General features: G+C 53.1%; 1 protein-coding gene across 3 annotated transcripts in view; it reads right to left on the minus strand.

Annotated features, from left to right (window-relative positions):
* Positions 1–272: 272 nt before the first annotated feature.
* The window catches only part of TRIM62 (tripartite motif containing 62), a 31,039-nt gene continuing 15,209 nt past the window's right edge, over positions 273–16,102 (minus strand). For all 3 annotated transcript variants that reach the window (XM_043578655.1, XM_043578654.1, XM_043578656.1), the window contains 3 exons: positions 13,309–13,565; positions 12,368–12,483; positions 273–2,577 (listed from right to left, as the gene is read on the minus strand). In XM_043578655.1, the coding sequence (XP_043434590.1) occupies positions 2,027–2,577; positions 12,368–12,483; positions 13,309–13,565 (924 nt within the window). In that variant the 3' untranslated portion in view covers positions 273–2,026. The remainder of the gene's footprint in view (positions 2,578–12,367; positions 12,484–13,308; positions 13,566–16,102) is intronic.

A 16,102-nucleotide genomic window follows, 5' to 3' on the forward strand; every position in this document is an offset into this window, starting at 1 on the left:
CAGGCAGACTGCCAGTCTTCCCTGACAAGTAAGTTGTGATGTGAATGCTGGCTTTAGAACTCCGTTCTAATCCAAGTTCCACTGCTTCCCAGCACGGACTTGGGACTGTGGGCAAGTCATGTCTTCTCTCTGAACCTCATTTTCCAAGTCTGTAAAGTGGGCATAATATTACATACCCAGTAGGTTTGCTTTGTGGATTAGCCATGTTAATACATGAATACTACCTGGGACAGAAAAGGCAGGCCTTTGTCAACATGAATAGAACTGACCACTGACATTCTGTAACTTTAATTTAATACAAATTCATCATAACTCACAAAATGGGAAACATTTAAAATAAAAATACTGCTGGGGGGTGGCCCAGCTTCTGGTAGATGAAGGGGTGAGGTGAGAATGAGGATTCCTCCTGCCCATGGGGGACCCCAATGGGCAGCAGTTGTGAGGTGGGAGCCCCCCAAGTTCAGCTAGTCTGGCTCCTTTGGGATGAGGGTGGTCAGGGACCCCACAAGCTCAGAATCTAGGCTCCGGGACTAGGGAGCGAAGTGAAGGCTTGAGACATTCGGCCAATGCTGCGGATAGATCCACCTCTTGGGCTCTTGCCCTCGGGCAGGGACAGGGCCACGGAGCAGGACACGTGGAGGCTCTGCTGCTTCAAAGCCAAGGCCCGGAGGTGAACTCCAGTGACAAAAACTGTGGATGGGCTTGTTCAACACCTAAACATCCTTCCGGGCCTTTTTGCATGGCTGCAGTGAGAAGAGAGAAAACTACGTTTCCCAGGCACCCTTGCCGCCAACGTTCTGGATCTGATTTATGTTTCCCCAACGGTATCCCTCACAGAGATTTGGATTTGAGAACTAAACTGAGTGGGACAGAGGCAGGCCTCAGGACACCTCTTTGCCGGCCCGGCCAGTAGTGGAGGGAACACAGTTCTGCGGTCAGCAGCTTCCTGATGCAGTGGCTTCCTGCAGGTGGGAGCCGCAAGTTGTTCCTGGAAATTCAGCACGGAGTCTGCTCCTCCAGCCCTTCCAATGATTTTGCAAATCGGGGATGTGATAATAAGTGCTGTCAAATTAAACTAGCTAAAGCAGCTCTTGTTTTCTGCAACAGGATCCTAACTGAGACAGACGCCAAGCCTGATGGGAAGTCCCAGCCAACAGCCTGTCCCAGTGCTCGCCTGAGACAACTGTTCCCCTCAGCCTCCCCGCACCCTAAGCCTGGTCACAGAGGCCGGTTTGGACCCTTATTTAAGCCTCTGGGGACCTCCGTCACCCAGTGATGCGTGTCCTGCAGCTGCTTTTAGGCTACCAGGCTCTGCATCAGCCTCGCGTGCCATCATCCTGATTTTAGACCCGCGGGCTGGAAGTTGGTGGCACAGTGACCGTAACACGTGGGTTCAGTGACCGGGTGCCTCCCACAGGCCACAGCATCATCTCTACCTGCAGGTCAGTGGGAGAAACAGGAACCATAAAGCTCTTGGTCCAGAGGTAGAAGGAGAGGTGGTTCTCGGGAACCCTAGGACCAGCTACAGCCTGTGTCCACCGCGGGCCGGAGTCAAGGGTCAAATGGCCCACGGTGGGGTGCCGGGCAAGTCTTAGACCTGGAAGCATAAGTGGGTTTCATGTATCTTTCAGGCTGCCAACTGCCGGCAACACTCTTGACACATCCTGAGGTCAGGGCATGTGGGCAGGAGGGAGACAGGGAGAAGCTCCCCATCCCCGCCGCCCAGAGGATGGGGATGAAGGCTGGGCAGGGGCCGCCCTGAGGAGAAGCCATGTCACATCCTGGGACCAAAGCTGCCTCCCCATCAAGGTCAGAACTACAGGACATCAATGCTGATAGTGTTTAAGAATCATGGAGCATGACCACCAATATAGAAGGGAAATGGAGGCTGAAGGGTAAACACCCAGCCCGAGGCCTCACGGGGTGTGGGGGCTACACTGGACCGGAGTCCTGGCCTCTGTCCCCTGGGCAGAGCTCTTGCTGGTGGCCGTGGCCCAGGTGGCCCCTGTGGGCTCCCTGCGCCGTCCTAGATGCGGACTGTGTTGATCCTCAACGGCTGCACGTTCTTGCCGTTGGCGTGGCTCTGCCCCGGGCTGAAGTAGGAGCAGAGCTTGCCCGGGAACTTCTCGCGGAACGTGTAGAGCCAGGACATGTCGTCGGCGTTGTAGAAGATGAGCAGGCCTTGGTCGTAGTCCAGGAACACGCCCACCTTGTCGAGCTTGTCGCGGACGTTGAGCCGCGTCCAGGGCTCGGTGCAGGCGCTGTACTGGTTGCCATCGTGCATGACGATGCAGTAGAAGCCGCGGCTGGGCTGGATCTGGATGCTGCCCTTGCGGCTGGCCGCCTCGTGGGCCAGCCCGATCACCCACTGGGTCTTCTCCGCCACCACCACCTCCCAGTAGTGGACGCCGCTGCTGAAGGCCTCGGAGCCCAGCACCGACACCTCCACGTCGAAGCGCTTTGGCGAGTCCTGCAGCGGCTGTGGGTGCAGGTTGCCATAGGCCACGATGGTGCAGTCGTCGGACAGGATCAGGCGCTGGTGGGCAGTGCCCGGGTCCAGGGTCAGGGCGGCGGGCACTGCAGGGGGCGGAGGAGGGAGGAAAGATAAGTGGAGAGAAGGTTGGGGATCCACTCTGTGGTGTCTCCCCGAGGGCCAGGTTCTGGTCGGTGCCCAGGAGGCTGTGTGATGCTGAACACATGTGATGCCTGCCCTCTCTGGTCCTCAGCTTCCTCCTCTGTAAAATGGAAGGGCGATAGCTGAAGTCCTTCCAGATTTAAGCCTGGCTGCAGGGGAGCAGAAGCTGTGGCTGCCTGTTCATTGCCAATGCCTGGGGCAAGGACATAGTGGGCACCCCACAAAAGTTTGTTGAGTAAACCATAATGAAATCCAGAATTAGGGAACTTCAGAACTGAGAGAGCTTAAAGATTATCCCAGGTGCTGGTAATCACCCTGGGACTGGGGGATAAGGGAATCTGTGGGGTGGGGTGTGGGTTTTCTCAGTAGGTGGGATCTATGCATCTAAATGCCCTGAATGAGGGGCGCCTGTTAAGCATCCGACTCCAGCTCAGGTCAGGATCTCACAACTCTGAGTTTGAGCCCCGGGTCGGGCTCTGTGCTGACAGCATAGAGCCTGGAGCCTGCTTTGGATTCTGTCTCCCTCTCTCTCTGCCCCTCTCCAGCTTGCATTCTGTCTCTCTCTCAAAAATAAACATTAAAAAAATTAAAAAAAAATTTTTTAAATGCCCTGAATGAAATGCACAGGGAAGTCCCATGACCCCTTTGCCACCTATAAATTTTCAAATGCTCAAGCAATCATGTGGATGAAAAATCATTTTTATAATGACCTAAAATTACAACTTAACTCCCTTTTACGTATAAACAGGAAATCTTTTTTTAAAGTTTTTATGTTTATTTTTGATAGAGAAAGAGAGAGGGAAAGAGAGAGAGAGAACGTGAGCAGGGGAGGGGCAGAGAGAGACAGAGACCCAGAATCCGAAGCAGGCTACAGGTTCTGAGCTGTCAGCACAGAGCCCTACCGGGGGACTTGAACCCACAAGCCAGGAGATCATGACCCGAACTGAAGTTGGATGCTTAACCGACTGAGCCACCCAAGTGCCCCGGGAAGGAAATCATTTTGTACAGTTTTAACAGACTGAGTATTACTACCATGTAAACTGAGGGGAGACTGAACTTGGTTTGTTTGGAACTTTGCTGAGAATTGTTCACTTTTCGGGAAAGTATATGTCTGAGAAAAATGCCACTGACTCATATAACCTACCTGTTGTGGACCATATGTGAGGCACAGTCGTGTTTCATCTACGGTGTGAGCACCTGACTGCTTCATTATGTTTTCCACTGTGGCTGTGAGTGAGCATGTACAGATTGGCATACACAATATTTTATTATAAATCATTTCCTTCTATTTTTCCTTTACATTGTCATCACAGTATGTATATACATACCTGTATATATACAGTTTTTCAAGTTTATATACATAGTGCAGTTGTGGAAAGGTTATTATTACCTTTGAGACATTGCAAACTATTTGTTATGAAATGTAGGTGACAGGTCTGAAAAAGCAGAAAACCGTGGATTCTAGGCTGACTCTTCCACTTGACAGATGGAGAAAATGAGACCCAGGGAGGAAAGGTGACTAATCTCAGGTCACCCAGCACTCAAAGGCAGGGCGAGGACTAAGCAAGGTCATGTGCAGTCCAGCCCCAGCTCTACCTGTCACACGTCACTTCCACCACACGCAGCCCCAACACCTTCACCCGGACTGCCCCTCCACTGCCTCCTCCCTGCTTGTTGTAATCACCTCTGCATGAGGCTCAACTCCAGAGCCCATCTTGTGAGAAGCCTTCCTGGTTGCCCACAGGAAGGTGGTTGCTCCCTGGTTGCTCTTTCTTCTGAAATTCCTTAATTTTGTGTTCTGGTTATATAAGGGGTATTGTCTTCTGTGCCCACATCTTTTTGCACCATTTGCACCAGGAGGGTAAGGGCTGTGTACCACGCAGATAGGCTGTCCCTTGTGCGCCCAGTGCCCAGCACAGAGACAGGCATGGTGAGCGTTTCCAGAAAGGCTCACCAAATTAAACTGGCCCTTGCTTGTGTTCTCTTGGACACGTGGCACAGGCTGGGTCATCCTGTTCTGGGCTGGCCACACTGGCTTAGCAGGTCTGGCTCTCAGAGTCTCATGAACTCTCATGTCAAGGGTTCTATTTACTCTCTCCTCCGTGACGGAGCTGATGCCCAACCAGAAGATGGAGAACCTGGAAGTAGCCTTCCTGAGCCTGAATGACCATTTCCAGGCCAGAGCAAGACAGAGGCGAGGAAGGATGAGGAAAAGGAATCCTGCCGCCAGTACCCAGGAGCGAACAATTTCTTCATCCTGCTCTCTGGCAGTTTCGTTATCTGGTGAAGCAGGAGCATGACTACACTTGGCTGGAGCCTTACCCCCTCCTTCTATCACCTCTGTTGGCTGCACGCATGCACAGAAATAAAACGCCTCAGTGGTGGCAACTGTCACCAACAGGGAGCAACAGCCAGTTTCTGAACTGGTGCTCCCGTTCACAAGGCCACTAACAAAGCTGACCGTTGACTTACATCAAGCTCTTTCCACGAGCTCTGTTAGGAGTAAATTTAGTTTTGCATTTTACATTCTCCTTTCCTGTTCTTTGAACTCAGAGGGATGCATGGAAACAATTAGCCCTGTGAATAGAGGGGTCAGTCAATGGAATCACAATTCTCTATCCAGGGACATGGAAGAGGGGGAGTCAGGGGAAGGAAGACACTGGATCAGTGGACATATGTTTTACCCTGTGGTCTGAGCGGTCACAGGGCAGCCTGTCAGAACCAGAGGCTCCTGCCACATGGAATGTAGGAATTCCCACAGTGGGGTCAGGAGGTGAGAGGTGGAGGGAGGTGTAGGAAGTTATGTGTGAAGGGAGGCAAGGGAAAGAAAAATCTAATTAGACACAGATGGGCCACTCCTCCCGGCTGTGGAATGCGGGTCACACTCAGGCGTGTACAGAGGAAGGGTTAGAGCACGCACAAAGACAAGGTGTGGGCAGCGGCAGTTCTGAGTGCCACGCGGGAGCCTGTGGTGCTCAGGATGATCTAGGAGGTCAGCAACAGGCAGGAACTGCAGCTCAGGGCAGAAGGACCGTGCGACCGGGCGGGGGAGGGGCGGAGACACTAGCACACCAGATGGAGGGCTCAGCCCCAGACTCGAAAGCCTAATGTGGGGCAACGTGGGCCACTTCTAGTGCCACCGATGAGTGGGGAGGGCGCTCCAGGAGGCAGCCAAGTGGGCTCTCAGTGGTTCGGAGATTGGGCCCACAAAGATGAGCCTGCAGTGCAGAGGAAATCCTGACTGCGTAGAGTGCCAGCTCCTTGGGCGTGGAGCCTCAGCTTGGAAGCCCAGGGGACTGGGTGAGGGCAAGGCCCGCCACTCATTGGGTGGGCCTAGGGGCGGGGCCTGCTGTTCATTGGGCAGTGCTGGCAGTGGAGGCGGGACTAGGTGGGGGTGGGGCCTGATAACTTGGTGCTGGGTTCCACATCTCAGGGGCAGGGCTAGGGGCGGGGCCTGGTATTCTTATTGGCACAGGGCGTGGCCTGATTCTCAGAAGCTTTTTACACTCCAAAGGACAGGCTGGGGTCCACCTCCAGGGTCTCCCATCTCCTCATAAACAGAGGTTCTGTCTTCCAAGCCTCCTTCCCACCCTCCCTGAGGCGACGGCTGGCAGGAGTAACAGCCTTCAGACCACAGACAGACCTAGAAGGGGGCCTAGCAACACCCTTTCCCCTCTCTGAGACGTCAGTCCAGGGTGGAGACTGGCAATCCCTCCACCCATCCTTTATCCTTGGGAGAAGTGCCAGACCTCAGCAAAACAAACCAGTCCCCTGGGGTTCACTATAGTACAGATCAGAGCTCTTTTCTAGGTCCTGACCCACTGTTTTATAAAAACAAAAAGCAGGTATTGAAGCAGCCCATTTAAGCCTGAGACCTCGAGGTCAAAGGCATTTAGGGCGGGCATGGACTGTGGAGGCGCCAGGAAAATGTCTTCTGGCCATCTTCAACCACACATCACAGGCCCAAGCAGCAGAGAAACCCCCTAGTCAAGTACTATCACTTGGCAGCAGATGGCTGGTTCCTCTTTGTTCTCAAGGACAGTGGCTTGACCCTTCAGAAGCCTGATAGGACAGGAGACGCTGCCAGCTCTTTCCTCTGGCCAGGCCCTTACATAATCTGCTGCCCCAGTTCTCCCACCTCTTCGGCCCCCTCTGCGCCATACTGGCATTCGAGAAACACGTTCACACCCACTGGTTCATGGGAATACCACAGCAGCCCCAGGAGTGCAAATTACCATCCCATTTTCCAGAAGAGGAAACTGAGGCTCCAAGGAGACTTCTCTGAGTTAAGTGGCCTGCTCAGGTTGCCACTTGGGGTGGAAGTAGAGTTGGAACTTGAGTTAAAGCCTTGTCACACCGTGTTCTTTCCTCTGTGTGGCTCCAGAAAGCCTGCTCAGCAAGACTGAGGAACCAACTGATTTGTCATTATAACAATGATAAACAAGTATCAAGTTCTTACTAAGTTCCAGGATTATTATCACAAATAGATAATTTTATTTAATTCTTATCCCTAGGCTGGGAGATAAATCACATCTTCTCCATCCCTGTTTTACAGAGGAGAAAACTGGCCCAGAGAGGGCAGTGATTTGCCCTGGGCTACACAGCTAGGTGGTGAGCACGCTGGAACCCACAAATGACTGGATTCAGGTGAGCAGGGGGAGGGGCGAGCCGCCCAGAAGAGGCAGATGGTAAAAGCAAAGAAGGCGGGCAGTGTCTGGTGTCCTGGGAGCAGAGGCCACCTGGTCTGGCTGGGGAGAAAGTTTGTGCTTGGGGGCAGCAACAATCAGGCCAGGCAGTTGGAGGAGGGTGTCCAATGTCGGCTGAAGGGTGGGACAGGGGGTGGGGGGTGGGTAGAGAGTGGAGGTTCCAAAGCAAGGGGAGTGACAGGTGCTAAATGGAGTTCTCAGATGACCCAATAGGAAGCCCAAACTGGAAGCAGGGCAGGCAGGAAGCTGCTAGAATCCATGGGCTAGTTCCCTGGGGGCGCCTGCCCCTCCCATCTGGACATAAAGGGCCTTGGTGCTGGCAGACGAGCCATAGTGACTTCACAGGCCCTACAGACAAAGGAAGGGGCCTGGCTAACCAGGTCACTGGTCTCTGGACTCCCCAGGGACCGCTATCCTTGGCAGGATGTTCAGGGCACAGGCTACTGCTCCTTCAGCCCCTCTTCCACGCAGTTTTCTCTGGGTCAGTGGTTCTCAACTGGGGCGATTTGCCTCGCAGGGGTCATTGGACAATGTCTGGAGACATTTTTGGTTGTCAAAACTGGGGAGGGGAGCGTCTAGTTGGGTAGATACCAGGAATGCTGCTGAACATCCTATCATGCACAGGACAGCCCCCTAAATAAGGAATTATCCAGCTCCAAATGTCAATAGTGCTGATGTTGAGAAACCCTGCTCTGGGGCAACCAGCAAGTTCCCACATCCATTTACTCACTTGTGAGGGAGTTGGGAAGGGGCTAACATCCCTATTTTACAGAGGAGGAAACTGAGGCTCAGAGGAGAAGTGACTTGTTCAGGATGTGTGGCAAGTTCCATTCAAAAATACTTACTGAGTACCTACTTTATTCTAGTAGCAGAACTGAGACTCGGATTCATTCATTTCTTTATTTACTTTTCCACACACATTTACCGTGCTGGCTCCTCTAGGGATCTACAGTGATGAATTAGACCCAGGCCTGACCCTGAGCTAAAAGTCTAGCGACACAGACAGCTACACACACATTGACAAAAGAGTGAGATCAGAAAAGTGCCGGGCTACCTGAAGAAATCCAGGAAGGCTTCCCAGAGGAGGTGTTTATAAACTAAGACATGAAGGGGAGTAGGAGTTAGTCATCAAAGCCTGAGGTTTGTGTAGCGGGCACAAGGGAGCAGCATGTGTGAAAGTGGAGGAGGGAGAATAGGGCTCATTTAAGACCTGAAGATGGTTCGGTGTGGCTGAGTATGATGTGGAGGGGAGAATGAGAGAATGGCAGGGCCCAGGTCTTATAGGGCCTGGATTGTCGGGCTGAGGTCCCTGGACTGCCTCTCTAAGCTGTCACAAGGATGCATCAGGTGGCAGCTGAGACAAATAGAGCTCCTGAGACCAGCCACCCGAGGGGCTGCCCTGGGTCAATGGTGGGGGACGCACTTCTTGCCTCCTTGAGTTATGCTGTTTCACCCATGTGTGGCCCTCATCCTGCTGGGTCTCAGTGTGGAGGTCCCTCCACGTCTAGGAGCACATAGAGGCCAGAAGGACCCCAAGAGGATAACCCAGAGTCCCCCCAGTCTGCTGGAAAATGCGCCCTTCCCCAGACTAGGCACAGATCCAGATTTAAGAGTACCAGGAATGGGGTGCCTGGGTGGCTCAGTTGGTTAAGTGTCTGACTTCGGCTCAGGTCATGATCTCACAGTTTGTGAGTTTGAGCCCCACGTCGGGCTGTGTGCTGACAGCTTGGGGCCTGGAGCCTGCTTCAGATTCTGTGTCTCCCTTTCTCTCTGCCCCTCCCCTCCTCACACACTCTCTCTCTCAAAAATAAATAATTTTTTTTGTGGGGGGGGGGGTGCGCCTGGGTGGCTCAGTCAGTTAAGCATCCAACTTTGACTCAGGTCATGATTTCACGGTTTGTGAGTTTGAGCCCCACGTTGGGCTCTGTGCTGACAACTCAGAGCCTGGCGCCTGCTTCTGATTCTGTCTCTGTCTCTCTGTCTCTCTCTTTGCACCTCCCCTGCTTGCAGTCTGCCCCTCTCTCTCTCAAAAAACAAATAAACATTAAAAAAATTTTTTAAAAATAAATATTTTTTTAAAAAATTAATAAAAAAAAAGTACCAGGAGCTGTCCCTTAACTCCTGGGAAATCAGTATTGATACATCAAGTGTGGTCCTCAGCCACCTACAGGGGACCCCCATCTCTGTCCAGCATTCACACGCTCAGTGGTGCCTTCAGCCTCTCTCCATCCCTACCTGGAAGGCCCGATCATGAGCATCCTGGGTTCATTCATGCTCCTCCCCCACTGCCTTTGCCCATGCAGCTCCCCACACTGGGGACGGTCTGGAGGCACCACCAGGCCCCAGCCTTCCCCGAGTGGCAAAGCCATCAGCCTTCAGCGCCCGGTTCAGACGTCTGTTCCTAACAGCTCTGTGCCTGCTTTCCCATCTGAAAAAATGAGGATAATAATAGTGCCGACCTCTGAGGGAGGATTCCCCTTTATATCCTTGTCTTACCTCTAAAGGACGTGGTGCCTTTGTAGGTTGTATGATTTCGGGTCCCAGGGTCTACTCACTCTACTAGAAACCTGTTCAGACCTTCTCTCCCAGCAAACCTCCCATTACCTCCTCTCGCCCATCATCATCTCGGCGGATGACCTTGCTTCCTACCTCGCGGGGAAAGGGGAGGCTATGGGCAGAGCGTTCCCTCAAGCTCCCACCGCTGCCCATTTATTCTCTCTCCTCTGGGTTCCTGAAGATGAGCTGTCAGAAGAGGCAGCAGCAGACCCCACTCCTGGCTGTCCCTGTAGCACCTCTCTCTGCCCTGCATCCTCGGTTTTGCCACTGGGTCTTTCTCATCACCCACAGATAGGCTGTTACTTCTCCCACCTTCAACAGCCTCTGCCGCCTTCTCGCTCCTTCCCTTAAATAAAACTCCTTGAAAGCACTGTCTCCACTCGCTCCCCTCCCATTCTCTCTTTTTTTAATTTTTAGAGAGGAGTGCGTGTGCAAGCAAGCATGAGCGAAGGCGGGGTGGGGTGTGGAGAGGGGGGGGAGTTCCAAGCAGGCTCCACGCTCAGCCTGGAGCCCAATGCAGGGCTTGATCCCACGACCCTGGGATCATGACCTGAGCTGAAATCAAGTTGGATGCTCAGCCAAATCAAATCAACTGACTGAGCCACCCAGATGCCTCATGTCCCTTTCTCTCTCTCGGACAGCTTCCTATCCAGCTTATGCCCCTGTGGCTCCACCAAAGCTCTTGTCACTGAAGACCTCCATGTTGCCAGAGAACAGTCAGTTCTGGGTTCTCTCACTTGGCTTAGCGGCCTTTGTTGCCATTAGCCACTCTCTACTTGGCTTCCAGGACTCACCCAGGTTCCCCTCCCGCTTCTCTGGCTGCTCCTTCCTGATCCTCTTGGCTGGGTCTCCCTCCTGTCCCTAACCTCTAGGAGTGCCCCAGGGCTCCAAAGTTTAGAGTGACTTCATCTCTCTTCTCTCCACTCTCACTTTCTAGGTGATCTCACCTAGGCTCATCAAATGCTGTCCACGCGATGCCGACACTGCCCTGACCCTTGTCCTGTACTGCACATGTCATCCCAACTGCCTTCTCTACACCTGCACTTGGACATCTCATCGGTACTGCAGACCTCACACGCTTACAGCTCTGTCCTTCCAGGCACCTCAGCCCAAATCGCTGTAGTTTCCTTGTCTTCTTTCTCTCCCACCCCAGTTCTCCCCCATTCATTAGCAAATCCTGTTGGCTCTCCCTTCAGAATATATCTTAAATCTGATCACTCCTTTCTACCTCCACTGCCATCACCCTGCTCCAAGCCACCATCACCTCGCAGTATTGTGGTAGCCTCCTACCCAGTGTCCCAGCCTCCACCCTCCATCCCCTTCAGTCCGGTCTCAACCCAGCAGCAAGAGGGAGCCGCTAGGAAGTTAAGCTCACGTCACTGCCTGTCCCCAAACCCTCCAACGGCTCCCATCTCACTCAGCGTGAAATCTGAAGTTCTCACGCTGGCCTGTAGGCCCTCACGGGCTGGCCACTGCTGCCTCCCTGACCTCCTCACCTCTACTCTCTTCTACTCTAGCCACCTGAGTCTCCTCACTGTTCCTTGTACATGTCAGGCTTGCTCTGCCTCAGGGCCTTTGTACTTGCTATCCCCACCGCCAGGAACACTCTTCCCTCAGAAACCTGCATGGATCACTCTCCTTCTTCCTTCAGGCCTTTACTTCTTCTTTTTTTTTTTTTTTTCAGTATTTATTTATTTTTGAGAGAAAGTCGGGGAAGTGAGAGAGAGAAAGAATGGGCAGAGAGAGAGAGGGAGAGAGAGAGAATCCCAAGCAGGCTCCGCACTGTCAGTGCAGAGCTCAATGTGGGACTCAACTCCACAAACTGTGAGGTCACGACCTGAGTTGAAATCAAGAGTCAGATGCCCAACTGAGTGAGCCTCCCAGCTGCCCCCAGGCCTTTACTTCTATGCTTCCTTCTCGGTGAGGTCTTCTAACTGGGTCCTCCACCTAAAATCTCTATCCTACCTCAACATCCCCTCGCTCCCTTCCTTATCTTTTATCCTTATCTAATGAACTATGGATTTTACTTATTTGCTTTTATTTTCTCTCTCCTTATGATGTAAGATCCACAAAGGCAGGGACCGTTTGCCTGTGTTGCTCACGGCTACATCTCCAACACTTAGACCAGCACCTGGTGTGAAGTAGGGGGTTTGATATGTGCTGCATGTATAGGATGGATGAATGAACTGTCCAACGCCTCAGTCTCTTCATCTGGAGAATGGATACACTAAGGGAACCGACCTCATGGTTGTAGGAGGACTCACTGAGCTGAGTGATTACGCAGGTGCCCAGCACGAGCCCTGGAACACAGTAGGTGCTCAGCACGAAACTCTTCTCATCCCTCTGCCCTGCCCCCAGGCTGTGATTAGAGCAGGCAGCTGGGCTGGGATGTAACCCCCGCTTAGCTCCTGCCCAGGATAACCCTTGCCTCTTTGTTGGCCCTGTTGGTAACTGGCAGGAAGGGCCTTACCTGGGTGGATGTCCTGGAACAGGGACTTCCAGATGGTGTACTGCAGGGGGCCTGTGTACTTGGAGGTCGGGAAGTCTTCATAAGTCAGATTGGTCTCATGGATTTTCCCTTTAAGCCTGGAAGGAAAGCAGGAGAGCAGGCTGCATTGGGGGGCCGGATTTCTGTCCCAACACACGGGGGGCCCCACAGCCACCTTCAGGGCAGCTGACAGGGAGCAAGGCCGTGTATTTAAAGTCTGCCAGCCCTAGGTTCAAGTGCCTGCTTGTGCCACTTCCTACCTCTCCTAGCCTCAGTTTCCTTATCTTTAAAATGGGTGCTATGATAGCACCTGCCTCCTAGGCTAGTGGTGAGGATTACATGGAGTCATGTATGTACAATGCTTATCACCGTGCTTGGCTCACGGTCAACACCAAATACGTGATGTTAGCTGTCAGTATGGATCATCAACAGACCGATAATTAAGTGTTATTATTTCTAACGGTGGCGATGGGACAAGAGAGACCTGGAGTTGAATCCTGGCTCTGTCATATACTAGATGAGGGGCCTCGGCCAATTGACATAGCTTCTCTGTGCCTGTTTCTACATGTGTGAAATGGAGATGACAGCAAGGGAGCTAATAGGATTATAATAATATAAATATTATTTATTATCAATAATATCAATGTTATTATAAAGACTATAATATATACTTGTACTATAACATAAATAACATTGTACTGTAAGTAATATTCTATGATTCTACTTATTACATATAGAACGATAGAAACACATAAAGCCTTAGACCAGGCTCTGGCACATAGCCAATGCCCCGTAACTGTCTGATGAAGATGTGAGTGAATGAATTCTCTGCTAACCACCCCATCTGCCTCCAGGGCCATCTCCCCACACAGGCTGGGGACGGGATGCCCGTCTGGGGAAGGCAGCCCGTGGCGGGCACGTACCGCTCGGACAGGGAGGCCACCCCAGCCAGGAAGGTGTGTCGGTCGGTTTCGGCCAGCCGCTCCTGCAGGATCTGGGCCCCCTCCTGCACCTTGCGCAGCTGCTGGCTGTAACGCTGGACTTTCTGCTCAATGTCGGTTAGCGTGCGGGCCGTGTCGGCCTCCAGCTCCTCCAGCATGGCCTTCTGCCGCTCGCGCAGTAGCCGGTGCAGCCGCTCGAAGGCCTCACCGATGGTGGTCCGCAAGCTTTTGGTGGAAGACTGTGGGGACAGTCATCAGGGATTATGCCAGGGGGAGCAGATGGGGTGACCCCTGGGAGAGAGGAGGAAACCGAGAGCCTTGGCGCGGCGAGAGGAAAGGGCGGGGAAGGGCACACTCCGTGGTGGGAACGGCACCTGTTAAAGTGCAATGGCATGTCAGGCTGGCATGGCCGGGGATGGCACACACTTCCACGTGCCTATCAGGACACTCATGAAGTGCTCTGGGTGAGACACTGAGGCTTGCACTCGAGGGGCTGTGGGCTTGAAAGACATTTGGGGGCAGTCTCTTTAGCCCTGGTGACTGACAGGCTGGCTGTAGGGGTACAGGAAAGAAAGGTGTGAGGATGATGCCCAGATTTCTGGCTTGGGGGTGGGAGGGACAGAGAAGCTGGGGGAGAACAGGGGGGCAGGAAAAGACGCTGAGTTCAGTCCAGGATACAGTGAGGTCTTTCTTTCAAAAAAAAAAAAAATCACTCAGGGGTGCCTGGTTGGCTTAGTCAGTACAGCAAAAGACTCTTGATCTCAGGGTCGTGAATTCAAGCCCCATGTTGGGCATGGAGTCTTAAAAACAAACAAACAAACAATAAAATTAAAATTTTAAAAATCACGCATGGGGTTCAAGCAAAGACGACAAGGAGATCACGGAGGGCAGAGAGCTTTATAAACGGCAATGTGCCGGGCAAACCTTGGCGGTCGCTCATCCTTGAGACCCCTTGGCTGAAAAACAAGAGCTGGAGGCGAAAGCCATGATCACAGGAGGCAAGACTGGACTTGCACATTTCTCTGTTCCCGCGGGCATTGGCAGGCCCAGGAGGGGCCTGAGCGGTGCAGGGCGCGGGCTTTGGTAGCCGCCAGCCTGGGTGAGAATCCCAGCTCTGGGTCTCTAGCTGTAGAAACCTCGGTTGCCTAATGTCTCTGAGCCTGTTTTCTTCTCTGTGAAAGGGGTAACGCAACCACGTCGCAGGGTTCTGGTGAAGACTAAGCGAGGGCACGTTCACAAAATGCACGCCATTGTCTGAAGTGCAGAAGAAGAGCCTGGCTATTAAAGGGGATCCATTCTAACAGGCACACCCTAAAAGTCTTCACTGAGAGATGGCTTCTGAGCTGGGGCCCGAAGGAGGGGCAGGATGTCAACCGGGGGTGCGGGGAGCAGCCGGAGTCAGGACAACGCGGGGTACAGAAGTGTGGCCGGGCAGCAGCAGCGTGTGGGACCTGCCTCTGCAATTTTACTTTGTGGGATTCTGGCTGGGAGTTCACAGAGTCAGAGACCCCGCTGTGTTCAGTGCCCAGGGCTCTGTGGGAGGTTCAACAAAGGCTCAATTAGGGCCAGTTCCCTCCTGTCGCGGCAGCAGGAAGAAGTGCTGGCAGTGGGCCAGCCTCCCTGCGCATGCCCACCCAGAGCGCCAGGCAGACAAAGGGGGCGGGGGAGAAGCTGGGGATGAACAGCCAGGCTGCTTGTGGCCTCCCTGAGCCCCTTCCTGCACCCTGAGGCTTCTGTGCGGGTCACGGCGGGGGTGACGGGGACTGCCCTTCCTGCGTCATCTGCTGCTGCCCTCCAAGGACCCCCAAATCCCACGGCCACCCCTTCCGGCTCCTTCTCAACCCCTCTATGACAGTGTTTGGTGCACTGGCCCCCCTCTACCGGCGGCAGGTTCTGGTTTGCCTCTCACCTCTATGGCTGCTCTCTCTGGGCCAGCTCCTTCCATTCTCACCTACATGGCCTCCTTCCTGTTTGACCCCATGGCTTTGAGGATGGCTCCCGTGTCCTTAGCCATGGTCTTGAGTGTCTCCTGAGCACCACATTCATCCTTCCACCTGCCTCAACTACACATACTCCTGGGATCCCACAGCCCATCCAACTCTCTCGGTCCGCAAGTCAACTCTGGGTCTTTGGCAACCAATTCACTGCCAGAGTGATCCTTCTGATGTGCAAAGTGGGTCAAAGCCAATGTTGTGTTTAGGAACATTTCTTGGCTCCTTGATAACTAGTAAAACACTCGATTCCTTAGCCTGGCATTCAGAGTCCTCAATCTGACCCCAGCTCACCTCTCTAGTGCCACTGCATTGTACTTACACCTGCCTAGAATGGGCCCCACCCCCAACAAACTCTTTATTCAACAGGCAAACTCCTACTCATCCTGCAAGACCCAGCTTGAAAGCTACCTCCTCGGTGACATCCTCCCTAACTTTATCAGGCAGTTAAATAGTTAAATGTCTCCAGAGCATTTTGTAAATATTCCTAATACACAGTCTCACATTTTACGTGGCTCCAGCTAGTGGATGAACCCCCCCGGGGGTAGGAATGACGTCTTTTTCAGCCTTGCGCTTCCTGTGCCCATCCCAGGGCCTGGCACAGCCTGGCAGGCAAAACCTGCTTGAGAGGTGAAGGGGAAGAATCTTGCCAAAAGTTGCTCTGCAGAGGTGAGTGCAGACTCTGTCTTCTTTTTAGGGTACGGGCTAGTGTCTCCAGGACGAAAGAAGATGGGTAGGAAAAGGGAGACAGGCAGGGAGAGGTCAGCTCAAAAGAACATCGGAGT

The sequence above is a fragment of the Prionailurus bengalensis genome, chromosome C1 (genome assembly GCF_016509475.1).
Source record: "Prionailurus bengalensis isolate Pbe53 chromosome C1, Fcat_Pben_1.1_paternal_pri, whole genome shotgun sequence".
NCBI classification, from domain to species: domain Eukaryota; kingdom Metazoa; phylum Chordata; class Mammalia; order Carnivora; family Felidae; genus Prionailurus; species Prionailurus bengalensis.